Genomic DNA, 17,878 nt, shown 5'->3' with positions numbered 1-17,878 from the left:
GGGCTGCTATGGGAAGAAGTCCTGCATTAATAATAATATGCAGGAATATTATTTTATAGTTAAAAGAGGTGAAATATCAAAACAAGAGAACTAAAAAAGTGATAAATAAAGAAGTGGAAACTACTATTGACAGAGTAGTCAGATATTCATGGACAAAAAGTGGCAGCACTTTTCAGCATTCAGAGGCAAAGTCTTCTCTACTGAAAATTTCTCAATTTCTTATACCAGGAATCACTTTGCAAAGAGAAGAATTCAAACACAAAGAGAAGTAAATATGTTATCTATGTTTTTCTCCAACTGCAAGCTTTCAAAAAAACTAGCAGTTTCACATTCAGGCTGGAGTACTGGTTGGCAAAATCTAGTTTAAAACAGACGAAATTGTCATGAAAGACTATAAAGACATTTACATTGTAAGCATTTGATTAATGATGATTTAGTGTAATTTGATTAGGAACAGTCATAAGATAAACAAAAATTCTTTGCACCAAAATGGAAATTTGTCTGCCATTTTCACAAGGTAAGCACTGGAGTTCTGAAGTTTTCATTGGTGCAAAACACTGTAGAAAGCTATTGCAATAACATAGTTTATGAAAATGAAAGTTTAATTTGGAAATCAGAAAATTTATTCTGCCCTCAAAGTGCAATTATTTGGTAGTGTTAAGGTTAGAACTAGTAAACACCATGAATGGTTTTGGTTTTTCTTTTTCTAGAACAGACAATCAAAATTCTTATATCAGCACCTAGTAAATTACTAAGAATTCCATTAAATAAACACCAATTTAATGGCCCAGTACAAACAATCCCTTCTATTCAAACTTCAGCTAGAAACATTATATTAGAAAAATCACGCATGGTTATTCTCATTTTTCAATTCTCGCTCATTAGTATTTAAATGGTCTAAGAGCTCACCAAATTGACTTGGACTGAAGAAGGTTTATAAATGTAAAATGGTAGCTCTTCTAGAGTAATTCCCTGAAGGTTTGTTGTTTTTTTTTTTAATTCCACAGTTAAGAACTCCTGTTTTGTTTTACATCAATGTAGTGCGGAATAAGAAATCTACCTTCTCATATCCCTGAAAAAGAGCTGAACCACCTAGTTTGTAGAACACATACTTAACTCCAGAGCAGACAGCTCCTGGTGAACAGAAGAGAACTCTCCCCATTTCTCAGTTTTAGATGAAAAAGTTTTTAAACATAATTTCTTTGCTTTGACCTCCAGATGTGCTCCCGGGGAGCTCTTATGGGCAGAACATGACCATCACTAAAGGAGAATTGTAACTAAGTGTTAGAATTTGAGTTCTAGTCTGTAATCTGAATTCTTTGATGTTCAGCAGACTTTTTTTGGAAGGTCTGTAATGGAAATTTTGAAGATGTACAGTAATGTATATAACATCTCCAGCCCTTTGAATGTGAAACCTACATCAGAATTTATTATGAGTAGACAAAGGCAAAGAAAGTTGCCTTTCAAAAACGAAGCAATCTTATTTTACTGTTTCAGTACTAAACCCAAATAAATTTGTCTTAATTAAAGCAAATCTTACAGAAAGCCAGCAAAGCAATGAGATTTAAACAAAAAAAACCTCAAACAAAACAAAATAACAAACAAACAAAACAACAACAAAAAATTTTATTTTAAAGGCTGGTCAGCTATTGAAAAATGTGTTTGAATTTCCTTTTGAGAATACCTGAATTTCCAGTTTTGTACAAGCTTCTAATTTGCATTATGCTTTTTGTTACCAAACAGTCCTCTAATACTTTCCCCTCTGTGAAGTAACTGCCCACTTTGAATCACCTCATCCCTCTTTTCTTCCTTTTAAGTTATTTGTTTTAAGAAATTTAACTTGGGACCAAGGATTCAATAGAAATGCTCTCTTAAAAGAGAGATCCTTCAGAAGCAGAACCAGCACTATACAAACTTGATCAAACTCTCTAAGAACCAACACAGGGATTAAAATAATCTCCCAATCACAAAGTCAATTCTGTAAACCTCAAATGAGTGAAGATGGTTCTGCTGCAGTTTCCATCTAACCTCATTCCAGGATCAGTGCTTTCCAGGCTAAATAGAAGCAGCCCTACTTTTAATGTTTTCAGGAACCCACCCCAATTATACCCATCCTACAAGAACACCACAATCTGACTGCTTTTGGCATGCCATTGATTCAGTATTTATCCCAGGCTCTTGCTGCTGTCTCACCTGCACAGAGAGCAGCACATGCCTACGCTGAGGCCTGCCAGCTTTAAGCAGCATGAGCAAGGGGGAGATGCATCTCTGTCTCTCCTCTCTGCACAGAGTAAGATAATTTAAAGACCATGGGAGCTGTAACAGTGCAACCAACTAAGCAGGGAGCTAGCAAATAGCACCTCAGAGTACTTGTTTGCACTTCCTTGCTTCATTTAATATTGGACAGATTTTCACCAAAGAGCAAGAACAGCATGAGATAACTGTTAATATGTGCTAATTATACAAGTGTGTCCAGGAGTTTAATTAAAGCAGAATGTTTACAAACATCTCAGTATGCTTCTGAGAAAGAAAAACAAAAACAAAAAAACTAACAAGGCTGTGTTTATCCAGAATAAATAGTTACAGATGAGTTTTCTTTAAAGAAAACATTCAGGTTTTGATTATTTGGCTCTTGTGTGATAAACAATTTCTAGGAAAGTCAAGCAGAGGTGAAGCCTGAGCCTTTCTTAGGCTGCTTACAAGAGCAAGCAATAGGATTATTACCTGTATTTAATGGAAACTAAATGGAACTCCCAAGCTTGACAGCCTTACTGTTAAAGATTATCATCCTCTACTAAGTTCTTTCTCCCTTGCAGCCAGTCTTAACTGCATATCCACATAGGTCGGCACTCAAAGAACAGTTTTGTGCCAAAAATGCCAAGATGTTAGCTACAAGTGACAATTTATAGTAATAAAAGCTATGACATACAATTATGAGACAAAAGATTCCATGGGTTTCCAAGTACTGAGAAACAGTGAAATATTTAAACACAAGCATTGACACATTTTTTTAGTGCCTGACAAAATAATGCTGGCTTCTGGGACCACCAGTTACTCTCAGCTGCCATCAAACACTAAAATTTCACACCTATTTGAAACAAAGAGATTGTGATAATATGTAGCTGTAGGTTTTTGCGTAAGAGGGAAAAAACAATTTCATTAACCCCTTTTCTTCATGTGTCACTGTTTAATCAATAATAGTCTTCAGAAGTAATAAGCAATGTAACTTCACCTGTATTCTGAATTGAAATATGCCCAAACCACGAACTGCCAAAAATCAATATCACAGACTTTGGCCTTGCATTTATATAAACAATAGTTAGTATATCGCTTATAAGGTACATGCATAATACATGACAGTTCCTTTATGTTTAGGCTTAAATATTTGGCACACAACACAATCACCACTTTATCACAACATAAATTTGGAATAACACAAGAAGTCTTGTCTGAGATCTTAAACATAAAACTTTAATTACTTAGCACATGAAATGAATTATGATTAAAATCATGCAGATATTCAGACTGCAAAACAAAATACTTCAAATACAATTGCATGTTTAAAATCTACTCAGTCAAATATCTACTTTGAGGTAAAAACATAAGAATATACTAGGCAATTATAATCTTAACATAAATAAACAAGTATTGATATTTTCAGAACAAAATAAACATGGAAAACAGCAATTTCTAACATACATTGGGTACAAGAGATACAGCCTACCTACTTTCCTTCAGAGTGTGATCCACTCATCTGATACAAATCCAAAAATACTAAAAAACTGCATACTACTAAACACAGCAGCCAGTTTCCCCCAACATAAGACTCCTACTCGCTTACTGCAGCATTGGGGCAGGTTTTCTGAAAAAATATATAATTTCAAAGATGAAGGGCTTTAGTTATACAGCTTCCAAACAAGCAAAGTGAAAGCTGCACAACCACATCCCCAGTGAATACTACAAAATGCCTTTGGCCAAAATTCCAAATATAAAGAACTGAAATTCAGGTAAAAAATATGTCACCAATTAACATGTTTATGCTGCCATTTGCATGCACAAAAGTAGACCAGTTCTGTGTTTGTGCACCTCAGTGTATTTTTGTTTGGGGTTGTTTAAGTAATTGGTTGTGTAAAGAATCACGTTGCAGACAGGGTCCAACTGCATATTCAGATTCAAAATGACCACAGGGCTCCTCTAAATCACATAATTTAGCCAGATGACAGTGGTCTCACATTTTTCTAACTTTCAAGAAGAAAAAAATTCATACTTATTTTCATCACAAGTAGTACAACTAGAATACAAATAAGAACATTCTATTATAGTGTGCAACAACTGAGGTTTGCATCTCCTGAACTGATTCACTTATACGAGCAACAATACAAGGAAAATGACATATAAACTAGAATATAAATATTATACTACACCATGAAACACTACAAATAGAACGTACAAAAATTATATTAGGGCATTAATTATCTGTAAACCTATTAAAAAGAACACCTTAATATTAATACAGTTTGCAAGGTAAACATAACCTACAGTCTAAGTTTTTAAATGGCTGTTTGTCAATGCAGCATAGAACATTTCCATAGTGCAAATCTTACCAACTGTATGAAAGATACTGCCCCCTTCAGAAAAATGCTCCTTTCCCCACTCCCATCAAAACAATGAGTCACAAAGTCCTATCTCATTTCACATTTAGTATAAGATGTGGGTTGAAACATACTAACATACAGAACCTTAATTTTAACACTGAAAAAGACTGAATAATGTTGAGAAATTAAAATAAAAAAAGTTAGATATGTTATAGCTGGAAGACATGAAATCCAAAAATATGACCCCTGGAAAAGAGGAAATAAAAGACACTGATATCTCCTTTCTTTCATCTGTTAGAAACATATAGTGTGACAGTACAGCAGGGCCCCCATATTGTACAACAACCACAAGATTACTTTAATTGCTGAAGAATCACAGTGTTAAGTATATCTGCTTCTTGTAGTGTCAGGCTTTCATCTGTTAGCTCTTTATTTGGAAAGGTAGTCACAAGAACAAAATCCGTTGTTGCAAAAGCTGGACGGGACTGGATAATGAAATCTCGAATGTGCTTAATCCTGTAAAAAGGATACAGACATGAAAACTCCATATGACTCCATCTCTGAACATTAAGATGATCAGAGAACACCAAACCATCAAGCAGACTAAACCACTAAGTAAATTCTAGATTTCACATTTCTCTTTGATCCAGATGACGAATGGTTGTAGCCTATAATTTTTTGGTTCTTGCATTAAAAAAAAAATTATATATATACAGGAACAAAATTTGTAACATGGAACTGTATTGTAAACTGACACCTAACACATAAAATCAAGTAATTTCAACATCACTGTCAAAAATTTCATTATTAATTAGTATATTCCGGAAAGGTAAATTATTAATGGAAGAAAAAATCTTAAAATATATGGTCACAGTGAAAAGAAAGCAGAGAGGAATTATTAATGCACTTCAATAGCAAGAAGTTTCCCCTACTTTCACTTCACAGTGAACAATAGTTAGTAAAACAGTCACATAAACAGTACAACAATAATAATTTAATTTTATATGACATGGATGAAAAAAATAGTATTTTAGAGATAAAATACTGAAATTTGAGGTTCTTCTATTAAGACATTAAGCTGAGAATAAATATGTGGAGATCTTTTGTAATTAATTAGTTGGCAAATTTACTGGAGCCAAATAAGCAGGGATTTCAGCTTTCTATCAGTCTTCAAGGCCTGTGACATAAGTAATGCACTTTAGAAGCTGATTTTCATCATATATATGGCAAAGATAACCACAAAGATTCAGAGTCAAGAAAAAATTAATAATAACTAAACAAGCTCCTGTCAACTCAGTCTAGGTCGTTACAGATGTTACTGGCAAGTTTATGCCCTTCCATGCAGACAGAAGAACACACAACTCAGCTACAAGAGGCTCCCAATAAGCCCCATGGTTTGTCTCAGTCACTTCTTCAGCTGTGAAGAAAGGATCTGGGCCTGTATCCTCAGAATATATTATTAGGTCTAAACTATCAAAAAATACTGCTGTATCTTCCTCCCTATTGGCATCTCAGCTAAAATTTCCTCACTGTGGTCTGTGTCTAGTCAGGTAAAGAAAGCTACACTTTGTCCTTATTCTGAGACAGGGGGAAAAAAAGGAAACAGATGAGCTCTCCATGTAACAATATTAACATGGAATTGGGTCCCTGCTAACACCATCTCCAAGTCAGGATTGAAGTTGCAGCCATGTTCTAACCCAATTGTACAGATTTCAAACTAAAGCTGGCTTTAACAGTGCTTCAGCATGGGTGGAACTGCTTCCCAAATCTCTGCCCTCTGCCCAAAGATCTCTCAGCAGTGGAGAGCAGAGCTTTGCAGAACCTTGCACTAACACAACCTCTTAGGCAAATAAATGGGGTTGGCCAACACCATTTGTGGCACTGCCTCAATGTCAATAAAACTGGTGCCAAGCTCCAATCAGCAAAGCTACTAACAAACCGAAAACCTTCATCAAGTTCACACACTGCCAATTCTTAGGAGATGACCATCCAAAACAGAAGTTTGTTTTCAGCATCATGTCCAACTCATATGCTGGAATTGCAAATGAGCATGAAGTGTCTATGTTCCCTTCTGCATGTGGGCTGCAGTCTACACTTACAGTTTGTACCACGTTTTGTCACAGCCTCGAGTATAACAAGGTAGAAAGCTGGAATTCTTGATTATGGGCCACAGGATTTCTCTGCCCATAGTGTGGACTATACTCCACACTTTGCAATAAAATATTTTCAGTGTGTCCCACGTCATCTCCCTGGTCCTCCCAAGGAGGGCCCAGGGCTGGGATGACAATGTAGACAGGCTATACAGATTTCAGTTATCCTGGGAACAGTTACGACTTGTACTGTGTCCTTAAAAAAAATCAAAGGACATAATTGGTTATAAAAGTTTGTACAGAAGTTGCAGTTATTAAATATATTGTTGTTTCCAAGTACAGAATTTTTGACTGTCAGTTTATCATGCAATCATGTAATGAAAGTGACACAACTATACATTTCGGCAAGGCTGGTATATCCCTCTTTTTGATGTCTTTCTGAAACTCATTTAATGACAAAACACAGATTTATTGAAATAGTTACTGTTACCTATGTTGATTCAGAATCAATTTACCTGTGTGTTTGATTAAATCTTTGTATTAACCGGCTTCCATCTGCTAATCTAATTTGAATTTTAGTTGCTGGCATGGAATCATCAATCAGAACAGGTGCATTAAGAATGGACTTCTCCTCCTCTTCTGGGGAAGAAGGTGTGCTGACTATTTCAGGTGTAAGGCTATAGGATTGGAAAAAAAAAGTCAAACCAGATGTTACTAATGGAACCATGACAAAGCAGTCTGAAATTTTCAGTCACAGGAATGAAACAGCATATGAATACAGAGCACAGAACAGATCCAGCTTTTTTCACCTTCCAAGTTTTTGCCCTTCACCACTGAAAGCTTTGAATCGCAGTCTGGGCTTCACATATTCTTGTTCTTGGTGATCTTCCATATCCAAATTTACCTGGCCACCATGAACAAGTCGCTGCAGTTCCAAAGGAATTTCCCTTAATTACAAAAATAATGCATTACAATAATTACACTTTCAATTACATTCTGAACTGCAAAATAAATCATTCAAAAACTACACACACAGTATGAGTCAATATTTGTATTATGTATACCTTGAAAGTCACATTCAATTGTTTTATGAATTGATTTCATCCTAAAAGAAAAAATCAGTGAACTAACAGTCAAAACCTAGAACATACTGACAGCTGAATCACAGAATGAGCTAGGAAAAAAATGTGAATATAAAAGCTATTGTAACAATTACCATTCAGAGTTAAACCAGCGAAGGAACCAAAGTATTCCAAATTTTTAAGTGCCCCATGCATCTGGTGACAGACTACATTTTATTGGTTCAGGCAAAGTCTGGAGCTTTTAATAAGTGTATGGAGAAAGGATTTTTCTTCACTTCACTTCAAAGGCATACCTCAAAAAAGTTGTCACCTTAACTTACCCTCTTTTAACAGACTCAAGAAATTGAGCATTTGTTGGATCTGAATAGGATCTCAACTCGCCATCATCTAAACTGAATCCATTCCTCCACAGCTTCAGCAAAATCTGAACCTATGAAGCAAAACAAATAAAAAAGTGAAGACAAATAAGGCAGCACAATTTTGTAGAGACTAGTTAGAGAAATTTTGATCTATACTAAACAGATTTTGTACAAGACCACAAAAGAGAAGGCAAATGACAAAGTAAGAACAATACATTGTACTGTAACTGTCATTGTTAGATGAGTTTTGAAAAAGCCCAATAGTTACAGACTACTATCTTCTTCTAGACCACTTTCCTACCTCAGGAAAAGAAACTCTTAATTTGCTATCCATGACATAAAGTATGATACAGAGAGGGTGCAGTGTTACAATTACTTTCAAAAGCAGTAAACATTTTTATTGAGAAATTAAGAAATAAACCATAAAATTAAAAATTACTGCTGATACATCAGTTACAGCAAAACCTACACTTTTCTCAAACTGTTACATGCTGAGCTCCAACAAAGCTGAAAGTAGCTCCATTTAGTTCAAATGCTAAGAATCCTGGAAACCAGCCTCCTTTGCTCCCTTCTTATTTTGCTACATCCTACATGAAAGGTCCAGCCAAGGCCTTCTAGCTTCAGAACTTCAAAACCTCTCTTCCTTCTAAATGCTTTGCCATCCAGCAAAATTAGGCTTCCTCAGCCAGTATAACTGGCCTTCCCTTAGAAAATTATTTATGCTCCCAGTTATGGAAAGCCCACTCCAACCAGATTCTGGCTGGGTACAGCCAGCTGTTACTTGGAATAGAAGGATCAGTGAAGGATAGAAGGCAGCAGCTCCATGTGTGGCATGACAGCACCCCCTAGCCAGAACCACAGCCCTTGGCCTTCGCATTTGTATCTAGACAAGCTGAAAATTTCCTTTAGCCATTCACAAAAATAGGAAAGTGCAGAGTGTTTCTCCCCACCCTCTCCTTCACATCCTGCTTTTGAAGTGACAGGAAAGAAAGGCCTCTAACCTGCTGCTTCACCTTCCCTAGAGTACATCTGTTGGAGTCTGAGATACAGTGTGTATGCCCTTGTTTTTAATATTTAGTTCTAGAATTCAAAGAAACACTGAATTTCATATAATATGAAATTCATGGGCATGTTTTCATGGTGATACATGAGAACAAATGCTAAAGTTAGATAGAAAAAGTGTAAGTGTGTAGATTAGAAAGTTTTTTAAATCACTGGGTGAAAAAGTAGTTTAGAGAACAGGAGACAAGATGGAGGATTTAAAGTGTTGTCCCTCGTTCCTTCTTTCTTCTTCATGTTCATCTCCTAGAGGTTTTTGGGTAATAGTAAGTGATTGGATAGAAAATGCCACAGTGCATCACAGAGGTGATGGGTCATTGGGTCATTAAGAAAAATAATATATGTGTCTATTGTTAATTGGGTAAGAATAGGTATAAAGATAAAAGAACTGCGTAGTTCGAGGCCATTTTGTGCGTCAGACACGAAGTGAGCCACAAGGCCTTGTTTGTACCATCAGAAGAAAGAAATGTGCCAAATTGCAAAGATTGATCTTGTAACCAGCCTGGAGAGACCTGTTAAGTTTTGTAAGGATCCTTCAATAAACACAAGAATCAAGATTCTAACGAGCTCGGGAGTTTTCTTCAAATCATAAGGACTGAGATAAGTGGGACTCCCGGATCCCAGGAGAATTCAGCCCAAAGGAGGCTGAGAGACTAGAGAAAAGTTACATCCACAGGGAACTGAGCCCAAAGGAGGCAAGAAGAAATAGAACATTACAACATCCATGCCCTCCAGTTTGAGATGGGCTGCTTTGCAAGCCATAACAAGAATCAATTCCTAAAAGGATTAATATGTTAGCATAGCTAAGAGAATTCAAGACTACACCTGGTGGAAAGTAACTGAAAATGAGGTGTGCAATGAATTTTCAGGTAATTTACATCTGACAGCTCCATAATGGAGGCCTTAGGGGTGTTCAATAAGCATCTCTTTAGAAACTTCAACAATTTCTACTGAACACATAGATAATATTTAGATATTATTTTTTCCTCACAGACATAGCAACAGTAATACTGCCATTTCAAGCTATAAACATGATTATGCAGGCCTCTGTTGGAGGTTCTGATTTCTGCTATGAATTTTACTTACATCCTGGTTTTCTCCATATATGTATTCAGAGTGCTTTTGTGATGAGTCACCCAATCTGTATCCACCACCAGAAAATGACTGAAAAAAATGCAAAGAAAAGCTTATAAAATAATTATCTGAAACAGTTTATTAAAATTCTTACCTAGGTGCAAACAAAAAAAAGAAAAAAAAAGTCACCCACAAGCTTGCTTCTGTGCTAAAAAGTGATAAAGGTACTGCTCTATCATGTATTTTCTGTGTGGAAAATTATATCTAGTAGCCACAGTAAGGCTAAGCAAGCTTTGTGACACATTTCAGCTTCTGTTCTGTACAGTTTTTCATACATAAGAATCATAGAAAACTTCAGGTTGGAAGAGACCTTTAAATGTCACAAACTTGAATGCTTCCAGGAATGGGGCATGCACCACCTCCCTGAGCAACCTGTTCCAGTGTTTTACCACATTCATTGTAAAAAAGTTCTCTCTTATATCTAGTGTGAATCTACCCTCTTTTGGTTTAAAACCTTTACCCCTTGTCCTACCAACACAGGGCCTGCTAAAAAGTCTATCCCCATTTTTCTTTAAGGCCCCCTTTAAGTACTGGAAGGCTGTAAAAATGTCTTCCCAGATCCTTGTTTCCTCCAGGCTGAACAATCCCACCTCTCTCAGCCTTTCCTCATAGGAGAGGTGCTCCATCCCTCTGATTATTTTTGTGGCTTTCCTCTGGACTTATTCTAACAGGTCCATGCCCTTCTTGTGCTGTGGATCCCAGAGGTGGTTGAAGCACTCAAGGTGGGCTCTCACCAGACTGGAGTAGAGGGGCAGCATCCCCTTCCTCACCCTGGCACCCACGCTTCTTGTGATGCAGCCCAGTACGTGATTTGCTTTCTGGGCTGTGAATGCACATTGCTGGGTCATGTCCAGCTTTTCATCTACCAGTACCCACAAGTCCTTCCCCAGAATTGCTCTCAATCACTTCATCCTCCAGCCTGTGCTGATGCTGGGGGTTGCCCAGATGCAGATGCAGGATCCTGCATCTGGCATTGTTGACATCAAGAGGTTCCCATGAGTCTACTTCTTAACCTTGTTCAGATTCCTCTGGATGGCATCCAAGACCTCAGGCACACCAACTGCAACATTCAGCCTGGTGTCTCAACCCCACTGTCTGTGTTACTGATGAAGACATTAAACAGCACTGGTCCCTTTATGGATACCCTGTCACCAACTTCCATCTGGACACTCTACTGCTGAATACAATTCTCCATGAGCAATTCTACAGGTAAGATTTGGTATGCAAACTTAGTCTGGTTTCTCATTTAATCAATTGTAATTAAAAAAAAAGCACATAATTCAAGTTCATGATGATTTCTAATGATTTCCCCTGAAATTGTGTGGTTCTTTCTCTTTATTTTCTAGAGCAAGCTATTTGAACACAGGCAATATAAAACTGTGTTGAGCAAATCTGCTATTTGCAAATCACAGAAAGAGGCACTTGTTATCCTTGGTATCCTGTGGTTTGATGAATTTGAGATGTAAAGAGAGATCAACATATTTCTTAACTTTTACCTTGGCTTTACTGAAATCACCAGATGCTCTTGAGGCTTCATCTAATGGGACAGCCCCATGTTCTTTTGCTTCCTTGAAGAGTTCAGCAACAATTTTACTTGGATTATTAGAAGCCCCAGAAATCTGTAATCCTCTATATTCTGAGTCACCTGAATAAAATCTTAAGAATAGTAATGCACATAAGCAATAATGCTTTAATTAACAAGCACAATTTTTCTCTTTCCATCCAAAGGAAAAAAAAAATAGTGAACAAAAAGACAAATTTGGCACAAAACCTTTTCATTCTGATAAATGTTCCACTTGGTTCCAACCATCTTAACAATCCAAGCAGCATTATATCAAAGATACTTGACTAACAAAGAACCAAGGCAACTTCTGGAACAGATCTCAAAGATCAGAGGGCAAGGCCATAAGTTTCAAGTGAACACAGTCCTGATGAAGCTGGGTATTTTATATGGCTGTCACCTACTCCCAGAAAGACTGATTTCCTCAGGGGTGTCCTGTGCATGGGATTGTGCCTGGACTAGGATATAAATTCACAGCTAACACCACCTTATCAGAACAAGTATAAAACTGTTCTTGGAAAACCTGAACAGTACCACAATTTGATTTTTTAATTCAAAGATCTAGCATACATCCATTTCCAACAGTACCAGGAATGGAAATTTTAAAATAATTAACCTTTCAAGACATTTTAAAACCTCAAGAAACTGTTGTGCAAGCTAATTTGTGGGTTTTTTTCTTCATAGCACCATTACTAGCTCTTGAAAAAAAAATGTTAAACTACAAATAATTCTATTCAAAACTGTATCTGTTTGATGCTAAAGATCAAGATATTTCTCAAGAATTATCTTGAGAAAGGCACTACAATCTCTAAATACCATTGGAAGAGATGCTGTAAAAAAATCTGTATATAAATCAGAATCCAGCAAACCTGAATGTTTTGCCCAAATGATTACAGGAAGCTTTAATAACTAATAACTGCTTTCCACTTTCCTCAACTTTGACACTTAACCTCTTGGAGTAAGGCAAATCAATTAATTCATGTGAAACGGTCTCTCAGACCAATGCTTTCACAATGTGTTGTGTGTTTTATTGGGTATGAAGGTATTGTACAATCATACTGTTTTTATAATGCCACATAATTGTCAGTCCCTGAGTAACATGTCTCCTTTGTATATGAATCTGTGTTTATTACTCCAACTACAATTTATATGGAATATTTTTAATTATTAGATTTAAAAGAATAGCGATAAGAATATGAAACAGGAATTCTTATCAAAATTTGTATTCAAGAAAGAAATTAAATACTCAAATATTTGAGCAATAGATACACAGAGCAACTCAGGATATTTAGAAAGACAAAAATGTTTTTGAGTACAAGAGTAAGTTATAACTTTTACGACCATATAAGTTAAGGCATCTACAGGTCCTACATCACTCCAGCCAGGTTCTGCTAAATATAATTTTACAACACCAGTGTACAACTAACACTCTAATAAGCACCCTAGCTGTTTGTGGGACAGACTTAGCTCACATGCATTTTGAAAGAACATGAGGGAACACAAACCTCAATTACTCTCACAATTGTTAAATTATGTTTTTGTTTTGTTTTAGAAATACCTTTGGTTTTCTTTGTCATCGCTCATGCTTCTCTCTGGTTTTCTCAACCTTTTAAGAGAATCCAGTTTAAGACTGTCAAGAGAATAAAAGAAAACATTTGAAGATGACTGGTGCATAAACTTTGTATCTAACTTCTGAAACAACTTATTGCTCAGAAACTAAGAACATAGAGTTGTGTTTTCTGGTTTTGGGGGTTTTGTTTGGTTGCTTGGTTTTTGGGGTTTGTTTTGGTTTGGGGTTTTTTTTGCCAAAGTACACAGCCATGAATGCTTCTCAGTGAACAAGGAAGAAAGGAAATATGTATGGCAGAGTCATTTTGCATTAACAGTTGGACTGGATGGTTTCTATAGGTCTGTTCCAACTGAACTATTTTTTTTTCTAGCACAGAAGAGCAGCACTGTTTCCATGTGATTAATGCATTGCTCTCATCTGAGAGCAAACTGATGTCTACTAATTCATCTCTTCCTTCTCACACAGAGTCCAGTATGAATGCCAACAAATAACTAGTATTTGCCAACTATCACACCAAAGTATTTGAGACAGGGTACTGCAGCTTCTCCTCTGATTGGGAGTGGGAAGTTATAACTTCATGAGATGTATTTGTAAATGGAGCTGTTTGCTTTATTTGTTTGTAAATTTAGTTCTGTGTTAGTCAGCTTTGGTGGTTTCACCAAAAAACCAAAAAAAAAACCTTAAAACCCCTATACTTCCAAGTGTCACATACTCTGCTAAAGTCTCTCTTCATGAAGAGATCTGCATTTGCAGTGAACTTGAAGCATAAGTGACCAAGATCTTTTCTGTTGTTTGACCTCCTTTGACACAGAGATCCATATTGGCAGCAGTGATTCAAAAACAAGACACACACAAGATTTGTTATGGCATCACTGTCGGTAGTTTTATAAACACTTCCCTTCTTGAAGTTACTTTTTTAAAAGATTAATTTAAAAATGGCAAGATACTTTTATAAAAAAAAAATCCAAGACTATGCTGAATCTCCAAATGTTATATGAACTGCAAACACTGCAGTTTAGCAGTGTTTTAGCAAAAGCTGGACTGAAATATAGATATACATCTTTCCTTTCACCTGCCCAACCCAGATAAATTCTTTAAGAAGCCCTTCTTATTTCTGTCACCCCATAGGAACCTACTAGGGAACCCACTAATAATTTTTAGAATCACTATTTGTCTCATCAGTCACTGCCATAAATACAACACTGAAAGCAGCTCACTTGCCAAGCTTCAGACAAACTGCTGGTTTACTGAATTTTGAAGAAGCAAAGAACTGTAGTAATTTTCTGATACAGCAAATTTCCAAATTATGTCTGTGTTAAAAGAGAGCAGCACAGCATTTTGCTTATAGAATCTAACATGAAGTGGGTTTAAAGTGTTTTAGAATACCTGGAGTACCAATTGGTAAAAAGGCTCCTAAATAAATTTTAAAAGCATTCTGAGAAGACAGACAACACATGATTGCAGAGATTCACAATTTTTGATTATGAATTGCTGTAGATTGCTTTTAATACAAGGAGGGGATCAAGGAGGAATGATAAAGTTTTGTGAGCTAATAAAATACCTATCCATGCATTTCTGAAAAACAAAATACATCTTACCTCTGTGATACCTTTGGGGTACTGATCTTTGTAGCTGTTGGCTTGTCAGAACACAATGACTGTCTTTTAGCTTCATCTTCATATAACTCTGCCAAGGCCAGCTGTAGGAAACAGAACTCTTTTTGTAAGTCTATAACTCTAGAACTACATATAGAATAGAAATAAGACAAAAATTAATGTGTAATATGCATCTTTCCAGAAAATTAAAAACATCAACATGAGGGACCCTAACTAAAATTCAACTTCCTTTGTGCTTTATAAAAAAAAAACAAACTACACATAGGTGCCATTATGACTTAGAACTTGTATTCTGCTATCCTTTGGTTTCCACTGCTTCACCAGCTACAAAGAACCTGTATTAGATTCAGAGTCACAAGAGTAAATACGCACAGAGATATTAAGCATCAGCTCATTAATGGTAACGAAGTGAAGCAGCAACCTAACCCTCTGATACAAGCAAATAACAAATTTGACAAACACTTTACATAGATATGTAAAAAACAAAATTCAAATAAGCTTGTACTGGGATGAAGAACAAATTCAGTCTTGCTGGCTTGAATTCAGGGCATCACTCCACAAATACTTACACAAAGCCCAACAACTTTTCCCACAAAGACTCCCAAAATGCTGCCATATCACTGGCAAGTTCATTCTTAGCAAGTTATGCAAGGGAGCTGCAATGTCATTTCAGCAATCTTTCTTTTGTCTTGAATAAGACTCTACTTTGTCAAATCATCCTTAGTTTTTCCCAAACCACTCTGGTCACTCTGTGCAACTGACATTGACATTTTCATACACATCAGAAAAGGTATTACTGCTATGAATACAGGGCGTTAATCTCTATTTTTTGTTGGTTTTATAATATTATGAGGTATTTTCTGCAGGGAAAAAATAAATATCAGGAATTATATCCATTAAGAAAATTAACTGGAGAAAAAACAGTAAAAAAAAAAAAAACATGCTGAAGGCCTCTATTCCATCTGAGAATAGAAGAAAATACCTTTCAGATACATAAAGCTGATGGGTAAGTTATAGACAACATACCCCGTACCATCCGAAATCCAAGGACTGAGGGATGCTGAGGGAGCACAGAAGGGCATGGCCAGGCTTCTGTGCTTTCCTCATACCCCATCTCATGTCGTGGCACCACAAATCAAGTACAGACCCAGGAGAGTATGTCCTTGGGGTTTAACACTTTAGCAGTAAGTATCCAGCCAAAATGCCAGTCTGCTTTAGCTTACCAAGACCTTATGATCCAAAAGTATTAACACAGAGTTTATTAGTGTTACCTATTAAACAGTAATATTAACAATATTAATTATTAAACAGTAATATTAGCAGTATTAAAGCAATCCCGGTGAATAACACAACAGTAACACTGGAGAAGAGAAGGCTCCAGAGAGATCTCACTGGGGTCTTTCTGTACTTAAGTGGGGCTTAGAAAAAAGAGGGAGAGCGACTTTTTACATGGGTAGATAGTGACAGGACAAGGCAGAATGGTTTCAAACTACAAGAGCAGAGATTTAGCTTAGATATTAGGAAGAAATTCTTTACTCAGAGGGTAGTGAGGCATCGGAACAGATTTCCCAGAGAAGCTGTGGATGCCCCATCCCTGGGAGTGTTCAAGGCCAGGTTGGATAGGGTTCCGAACAACCTGGTCTAGAGGAAGGTGTCCCTGTCCATGGCATAGGGCTGGAACTAGGTGATCTTTAAGATCCCTTCCAACTCAAAGCATCCTATGATTGCAGCAAAATTAATCTTAAGAAGAACATATGAAAATTCCAAATAGTAACCAAGAAATGAACTATACTCATCTTTTTCTGTTAATTATGTATAATTAAATAGAACAGGGACAGTTTCAGTTACTAAGTTTCACCTGTTTTCCAATCAGTTTCTTGCTAAAGGATTTTGAACCTTCATAAGGTGTCAAATTGCATGCAAAAACCAAAAAGAACACCGCTAAAAGGGTTTGTAATTAAGCATTTAAGTAGTAATGCTGAATTACATTTGTGATCACACAATACTTTTCCCACCTGGGAAAAGATCTTGTCCTTAGTCTTACATCACATCGGCAGAAGCTGACATTTTCATACGGGACAACACAGTTGTATCAAATAATCAGGAAATGCAACGGTCCTGCAATAACTTCAAGGGCAGTTAAAACCCAGCTAGTGAAGTGTCGGGAGAGTCCTTCCCGTTCCCCGGACAACTGAGCACACGCCGTTCCCTAAAGGGCCTAGTGCTCTTCCAGAGGCATCCTCCCCTTCCCAGCCTCAAAAGGGGCGTGGGAGCTAAAGGCAAAAAAGCCGGCTGGGCTCAGAGGGCACGTCGGTGCAGTCCCGGCGGGGTACCCGCACACCGCCCGCTCCCCTCAGGGACGGCCCGAGGGAAGGCCTGGGGCGCCCCCGAGGGGACGCGGCGCTCGGCCCGGCCTGGACGGCCCGGCCCCGCCCCGGGAGCGGGGCGGCACCTCCGCCCTCTCACCTGCAAATCCCGGGCGCTAGGCGGGCGGCCGCCGCTCCGGGGCTGCCGATCCCTGCGGCCGCCGGCGGCCGGAGCGGCGGGCACATCCCCGTCCGGCTGCGCGGGCGCTGCCCCGCCGTCCGCCATCTTGTGGGGGCGGTGGCGAGGGCCGGGCGGGGCGGGGCCAGCGCCGCCGGGGCGGCCGCCATGGCAACGGGAGGGGCCGCGCCGTGCCCGCCGTACCGGCCCGAGGCCCGCCGGAGGCCGCTGCCCCGATCGTCACAACTTTACAGTGCTTATGCAGTTCAGCAAACAAAGCTATTAGCGTTCATTCGTGGCGAATTGTATCGCTTGTCTATCGGTACTC

General features: G+C 37.8%; 1 protein-coding gene across 1 annotated transcript; it reads right to left on the bottom strand.

Annotated features, from left to right (window-relative positions):
• Window positions 1-3,283: 3,283 nt before the first annotated feature.
• On the bottom strand, window positions 3,284-17,666 carry UBXN2B (UBX domain protein 2B). Its single transcript, XM_015619954.3, has 9 exons — window positions 17,533-17,666; window positions 15,049-15,149; window positions 13,439-13,510; window positions 11,816-11,975; window positions 10,272-10,349; window positions 8,088-8,197; window positions 7,495-7,632; window positions 7,201-7,362; window positions 3,284-5,111 (listed from the first exon to the last, which is right to left on the bottom strand). Exons 1-9 carry the CDS (start codon window positions 17,656-17,658, stop codon window positions 4,949-4,951), a joined length of 1,110 nt encoding a protein of 369 aa, XP_015475440.1. The 5' UTR covers window positions 17,659-17,666; the 3' UTR covers window positions 3,284-4,948.
• Window positions 17,667-17,878: the final 212 nt, after the last annotated feature.

The sequence above is a fragment of the Parus major genome, chromosome 2 (assembly GCF_001522545.3).
Source record: "Parus major isolate Abel chromosome 2, Parus_major1.1, whole genome shotgun sequence".
Lineage (NCBI taxonomy): Eukaryota > Metazoa > Chordata > Aves > Passeriformes > Paridae > Parus > Parus major.
The sequence above is the reverse complement of the archived record's forward strand: the minus strand, read 5'-3'. Positions and strand labels throughout refer to the sequence as shown.